The sequence below is a fragment of the Pan paniscus genome, chromosome 8, assembly GCF_029289425.2.
Source record: "Pan paniscus chromosome 8, NHGRI_mPanPan1-v2.0_pri, whole genome shotgun sequence".
Lineage (NCBI taxonomy): Eukaryota > Metazoa > Chordata > Mammalia > Primates > Hominidae > Pan > Pan paniscus.
This window is the reverse complement of record NC_073257.2, coordinates 127,820,064-127,827,473: the sequence shown is the minus strand read 5'-3', so window position 1 is coordinate 127,827,473 and position 7,410 is coordinate 127,820,064. Positions and strand designations below refer to the sequence as shown.

The 7,410-nt window shown below is 38.0% G+C and overlaps 1 protein-coding gene across 3 annotated transcripts in view; it reads right to left on the bottom strand.

Annotated features, from left to right (window-relative positions):
• Window positions 1-2,675: 2,675 nt before the first annotated feature.
• Window positions 2,676-7,410, bottom strand: part of ATRNL1 (attractin like 1) — an 857,023-nt gene continuing 852,288 nt past the window's right edge. For all 3 annotated transcript variants that reach the window (XM_034931565.3, XM_008950947.5, XM_003825615.5), the window contains one exon: window positions 2,676-6,999. In XM_034931565.3, the coding sequence (XP_034787456.1) occupies window positions 6,878-6,999 (122 nt within the window). In that variant the 3' untranslated portion in view covers window positions 2,676-6,877. The remainder of the gene's footprint in view (window positions 7,000-7,410) is intronic.

Here is a 7,410-nt window from a genome sequence, read left to right as displayed (position 1 = left end):
ATATTCTTCTATCCTCCCATGGAAACAAGTTTCAAAGGAACTTGGAGATCTGACTCTCAGAAGGGAATAGTCTTGATAAGTAGCATATCCTGTTCGCCATTATCTATTTGTGTTGCAAGGTAATTCATTTCAGGCTGAAATCAAATTGCTTTAAGCTGAGCTGCTGTTTTTATTGGTGTCCTTCCAGCTGGCCTTCCCTTTTAAGTGCCATCGTATTTCAAACAAGCTGAACTAAAGGAAAAGATTACTGCTGCCAACGTGCATTGTAACAAGGGAATGAAGATGTGCAAGACCTATTTTATGTTATTTATTTATATTTTAAACATTGGTAGAGGTGTGAGAGAACTAGTCTGCCACTGAGGGAATGAGCTGACTAGTCAGCGAAGGGTTAGGAGAGGTGGGTGAAGATGAGAAAGAACATCTAACACAATTTGTTAGTATTTGCTATAAAACTGTCACTTAAAGTTGAGGAAGGTAATTTTAAAAATATGTAATAGATATTGTAAAAATCTTGAAAAGCACAACTCTAAATCACCAGGCAACACATAGCATTGGTTCCAATTGCAATTTAATTATTTGGGAACTGTGGCACATAGAAGCACTTTAGTATTACCCCAACAACAACAACAAAAAATCAAGGAAAAAAATCAACGCTCATGATTCACTGAATTTAAACCTGGACCTTTCCATAGTAAAAGGAGAGAACATTTAACTATGATCTACTTATTTCAACAACAACAAAAACTCATCACAAAACCTACATGAGTTAGCATTTTTATCTCAGCTTACTCAGAAATTTAGATAACTGGCCCATGGCATTAAAAAAAAAAAAACAAAAAACTCGGCATTTGAGTTAAAATTCGAGTATTTCTTCACACAGGACCTGTTCTAAGAAAACTTATATGTCACTGGAAAGAACAAAATTTAAAATATCTTTGGGCAATAGAGGCTATAGAAACACAAAGAATTATAAAAGAATTTGCTCGGTAATGCTATTTTCCTAGGCAGATTTTCTAGAGTGAGATTTCCTGACTGTGCACACAGCCAGGCTAAAGAAACTTATGTTTAAACAACTATCTTCCCTGAGTGAATACCACTCAGGCCAGATACTACTTCTGCCAAAAATAACCAGAAAATGCCACTTCTGCCAAAAATAACCAGAAAATACCACTTCTGCCAAAAATAACCAGAAAATACCACTTCTGCCAAAAATAACCAGAAAATACCACTTCTGCCAAAAATAACACGGGTTAAAGCTTTTGACGGTGAGAAGAATACAGTGTTTCTGCAATGGTCTTTCAGGGGTTTGGTTTCTTGTTCAATTAAAACTACTCTGCACCCAATCCCTGAAGTGGGAGAAGGTTAGAATGGGGGTGGGGGTGGGGGGTGTAGTTTACAGAAGCTCATTTAAAATTATACTGTTGTTTCATATTTGGAAAACAAAACAATAGTAGCTATTTTCATAGTAGGGCTGGAGAAAGTAAAGCTTGATACTCTCTTGGCTGCCATGGCCATGCCAGGTACCCTGATTCTAAACAAGCGAGGAAGCATGTAAGAATCTGGAGCAGGAATTGTGTGTTTACCGAAAGGGTTATAGGTTGGAGCTGAAAGAACGCCTAACACTCACATCCGCCACTCACAGGTGATTTCTCTGAGCAAACCCTTTTAGGCCAGAGAAAAGTCAGTTTTAAGCTAAACTTTCCAAATCTCCTTACAGCCACTGATCCACCATCAAAAAGCTGAAAAAGAGAGTGTGCAAGGCTTAGATATTCACAGAGCAGCTGCTGCTGTCTGTGGCGAGAGTCCACCCAACAGCCCTACCTACTTTGGGCGCATCTTCATCCAGGACCCTCGAAAAGCTTCTCTTTCTTCTCTGATGTTCCTGGGAGGCAGCAGCCAGGCTGGGCATGTTTCTCAAGATTCGGTGGTCCTCTTCTTCCCAGCCCCTTCCTGGCCTGGCCTCTTGGAGGTGCGACGGGGAGGAGACCACCATTCCAACCCCTGGAGCACAGGCAGGGCCGGCCTCAGGTCAGGGGCCTGGAAGAGCCTGCTTGAGGCCCTGAGCCCAGAAGGTGTCCCAGGTGCTGGGCCCAGGTGGTGTGGGGGAGGGGGTTGGAGAGAAGAGAGAAGTTTAGATCCTCCTTGGTTTTCTCCTTCTCGGTGAGACCTTACAGAGGCCTAGCAGAGCAGTGCCACTGAAAGAAGGCTGGGCCCCAGATGGCCACATAAGGACCAAGCCCAGAGCTTACCAGAGAACATGCAGGCTTTCCCCAGAAGAGTCAGCTATGCCAGAGCTGCCCTGGTCTCAGATAGCTGACTTTTATTCTAAGTAAGAGCAATTTCTATAACACGTGTCCTGTGGCGTAGACCCTCATTATAGCTAGATTCTTAGCTGCTGGGCCTTGTGAGTTTTGCCTTTAATTCTCAGGAACATTCCAAGTGCTCAGCACGCCCTTCACAGAGAACGACAGGAAAGGTCAATGCAAATCTGGTGAAGAGGAAAAGAGGGGGAAATGTATTTTGAATGTCAAAATTCAATAACAAACTATATAATCACCTCTTCGATGGAGAGGGGCTTTTTCAAGTTCTCAGAGTGCTTTTTCCTGTGTGACCACGAAAGGATAAAACAAAAACAAAAACAAAAACAAAACAAAACTGCATTTGGCAGTGGGGGGTTGGAAGAGCCAATGTTTTTATTTCAATAAAGTCCTGATTAACAGCATATTATAACATAAAATGTTGGCTTTCTAAAACGGGCTTGAACTTTTACACAATCTGTTTTGAACACTGGCATGCACACCTGTGTACATATATACTGATAGGAGCTCGGGTTCTAATTCTTAATTTCAAAAAATTTTGATAAAACTAAAATGTTAAATGTACACTCTAATGAAATCACTGCTGTAACACCAACCAGATGGCTTGTATTCCTTGGAAAATTCTTTAAAGCATTTTGAATTAGAGTAATAACTTCGTTATTTAGAGAACTCCCTCTAATGGTCGATAAAGGCAGCACTTTGACCCTAATTTGTTTCCCTAATTTGCCTAATGGTAAGAAGCACTGAGGAGCTTATTAACAGTACTGCTCTCCAGGGCCTACCCCAGTGTTTCTGAATCTAAATCTCTAGAGGTGAAAGTGGGAATCTGCCTGAACCCAAGCAATTCCTGTAATCAGGTAAGTTTGCAAGCTCACCCTAGTATACGGCAAATGGGTTTTGAAACTCGACATTTAAAAAGACCATAGGTGGGTAGAATTAGTTCATTTGGTCAGTTTTCATTTTAAAATCTTTTTTAAATATAAGACACCTTTCAAATCATAGTTTTATGTTCACTGAGAAAAGATGTATCATGTATAACCACAAAATGTAAGCACTGACCCTGTCTTGCCTACTTTGTACGTGAAAGGTGATCATTGATGCTCTTGTCTCAATGTCATCAGTCAGTAATTTTAAGAAAAACTCTCTTAAAACTATAGATTTAAGAAGAGTTTAAGTCTTTATTGACTAAATGTCAAAGTCGTTTTGTAGAAATCCCTATATCTTAGAAATATAGGAACTTAAGTTATTCAGGGAGTCTTTTTGAAAAACCTGATTGACCTTTACCTACGATGAAAAGATGGATGAAAATTAATAGGTGGATTCATAAAACAACTGGTAGAAAAACAGTGGCCTGGTGTCCCCACGGTTGTTAATACCAGCTACGCTGCGTCAAGGTCCCACTGTGGGAGCTTTCTGTGTGTTACCATCTAGCCTCGCAATGCCTCGAAAGGTGGGCACCATTACCGCCCTTTACAGATGGTAGGCTGAGGCTTCAAAGGTGAAACTTACCCAGCGCCACACACCTGAAAGCTGGGTCCAGTGCCCGTTTTCCAGCCTGTGTGCCAGTGTGCACCCTAAATGACCTTATACCATGAACTGCAGCCATACAGTCACCTCTATCTTACTGCAGCCAAAAGAAGATGAGATGTTGGGAAGTACAGCAAGGATCAATTACCTTTTTCAATACGAACTATTTGAAGTTTTCCTACTGAACATAACACTATAGTATACGGCATCTCTGTGTATCACTAAAACAAATTTTCATTTAAAGAATTACGAGAATCCTAATCCTCTTAAAATTTATTAGCTGAATCTGTAAGTACGTGCAAATTCTTTTCCAATAGGAATTTTCTAGTTCAAATAGAATCCCCAGGTTAATTTTTAAAACTCCATTGTATTTAACCAATTTTTTTCTTCATACTTGGCAGAATAAAACATCCTAAAATCTAAGGAATTTTTCAAAGTCATTCTAAACTGAAATGTTTAGAATTCCATTAAGGTTAGTTTTCAAGAGGATCAGCCATTTAACTGCGAAATTCTGGGAAAGCATCTGCATATTTGTGTGGTTTGATTTAAAAAAAATGAAAGCATCCAAATTTAAAGTGTCTGGAATGTAGGGGAAAACCAACAGATTCAAAGTGATTATCCTTGATCCTTGATGTCTTTTCAATCCACTTCACCTGAGGGCAAAGAATTTACTGCCAGTGAAAAGCTTTGATACGTTGAGAATTAATTGCATAATTAGCCACAGAGTTAGCAATATGTGGCCCAGAAAGACATAGCATGACTTTAACTTAACATTGCATTGTGTCTCATAATTCTCTACAATTTGAATTTTCAAGTTTTAAGAACCCAATGGGATTTGAGGTGAATAAAACTTGATAATTCTTCCACAGTAATACTATCTGCTTAGCTTCCCTAAAAATATAGCTTATATAGATTTTACATCTAAATCTGTATGTTTTTGTATTTTTATTGTTATGCTTTCTCTTGTGACAATTGTTAGAGAAATACATTGGGCAATCCCTTTTTAAAAAATGATTATATCATTGTAATCATTAGTTTCATCAATTTATTTTTTCATGAGAGAATTCAATATTTAGAGGATCCAAAAGAAGCTAATAAAATTACTTGATTGTTTTTAGGGGATATTTACAAACTTAGCTCATTCCTTTACTGAGAGAGAAAATATCATAGGGAAGTAGAAACAACCAGTGGCCTCCCCCTCCAAAAAAACCCCACAGATTATAGATAAAATTACTAAAATTACTCTAAGAATTTGTCTTATTTTTAATGCATGGAAAATAGCAAAATTATCATGCCAACATGAGGAATATATACTATAATTCATAAATGCCTAATTATCAAAATAATGACATAGTCATGGTTAGATGCAACCTAGAAATCTTATATAAGATGCAACTACATATTGTATGATCATTCCTCTTATATATGACATTCAATCCTCATCAAATTAAGCTATGTATAAATGGCATTATGAAATAAACATTTAATATCACAATAGGGTCATAGTCTGCTACTGTACAACCATGGCATGCAAGTAACTATGCATTCGCTGTAAACAGTAAAGTGTCATAACCTTCCAGAAATCCAAAGAATGTGAAAAGTACATATATAGTACTAAACATCAATTGTATTTAAAGGACCTTCATATTTAACAAAGCTATATCATATACAGCAGCTTTGGAGATTTCTGTCACTGTTATACATATCTTGTCACCCTGAAGTGAGGAAACTGCAATTCCAAACTATATCTGTTAATGCTACTGAGCTTTAGTGAACTGTGGTCAGTATTAGGATGTAAATGATTCTAGGTTCTAATGTGAAGTATGTTTTATTTTTCCTTTCTGCCATAATTCAGAATTTTGAGTCACTAAGAGTGTGCTGACTGTGGGCAACCATGGACATATTTTCTAAACCACAGACTTTTTCTCAGGACACGGATGCGCTCGTGTTGGGAAGAAGACTCCTGTTGATGCTTGCCAGCCAGTGCTCTTCTCTACTTGTATTCTAGGTGGAACAGTTGGCAGGAAGGAACTCAGGTCATCTTGAGAGATGTCGCCTCTAAAATACATTTTGTAACATTTGTAAAAGGTAGTTAAAATCTAGCAGCTAGGAGAGGAAGGGCAAAGAAAGATACATTCTTATAAAAATGCAGATGGATCATTTAGGTCTGATCCAATGATTCTTAGGCAATTAAAAATTATCATACTGGAGCAGAAGCTTGTATGCTGTAAAATAACCATTTTGGCTCTTTTCAGGTTGTGGCATTGGAGGCTGTTTTTGGAAGGAGGGGAACAACTGATCGCTGGACAGACTTTTCCATGCTCTATCAGCTCTGATAACGAGTTAGGCAGTTGGCATGGATGACAGGAATGTCCTCTACACTGAGCATTCTAATAAACGTCCTGTGAAGTTGCACAGAATGAGTTGAACTCATTCTGGTCTGCATTCCAGTTAGGTGGAAAGCTGTCACATTCTCAGACTGACTTTGGACATGATATGGTCATATGAAATATTTAAATACATTACCTACATCCTACTACATCAAAATCTTGCCTTCACATTTACAACGAGATAAAAGAGCATTTAAAGCCATTGCAATGTGTTCATTCCCTGTTCACATACAGGTGATTCAAGTTTGCTTATGAGGCAAAAACTGTACAATTCTCATCATTCAGGCATTAAAAAATGTCTTTCTTTAAAGTCTTGGGATATAAACAGTTGATTTATATGAATTACATATTTTTCATCTTCATTAAGAAACAATATACATCTTTTTCCAGAGTAATTTAATGTTAGCTATAATAAGCCTAAGATAGTGGTAAAAACTGACTTTATCACCTGTGACCATCAATACTTTTATAAAACTCATGAACATTCTTCGGCCACCTGGGTCATTGTCCATTTGGAAGGAAACTGTACTCAGGCTCTGGATGATACAGAGATCTGCCTCCATAAAATCCAAGGCCATAGAACAGCTTTAACAGAAGCCCGAAGTCAAACAGTACAGAATATACAGGAGCGGTTTCCATTTCTCAGACACAAGTTCCTTGACGTGTTGAAAGGTGTTTTCGATTCCGGACTCCAGAAGTCTTATCTTTACTATCTGAAGCTTTCTGTTGTGAAATATCTATTAGGGCACTGGCAATTGCAAGGCCTGGAAGGAAAGAGAAAAGCATTTAAATGCTTGCTTAGACATTTCTGGGATGGCAACAGTGGTGGTGAAGGGCCCTGCTTTTTATTGCTTTTCATTTAGTCATCACACGTTTGGCTGTTAATGGAAGTTTTCAAGTAGTTTGCCCTTTACCTAAAATGTTTCTTGACTTGGGCATGTGAACTTCACCAAGGAAGAAGAAGAAAGATCTAAGAAAGTTAACTGACTCTGACTTGGAACAATCAAATCAGTGTTTGACAAATTATCACATTTAGTTATGCATACGACCCTAAACCTTCCTCTCCGTGTCTGAACACGAGTTTGCTGTGGAGGTACTAGAAATTTTAAATGTTACTATTTTTTTTTTTTTAGGAACAAAACTAGTCATGTTAAGATTTTTAAAAACATTTCAAG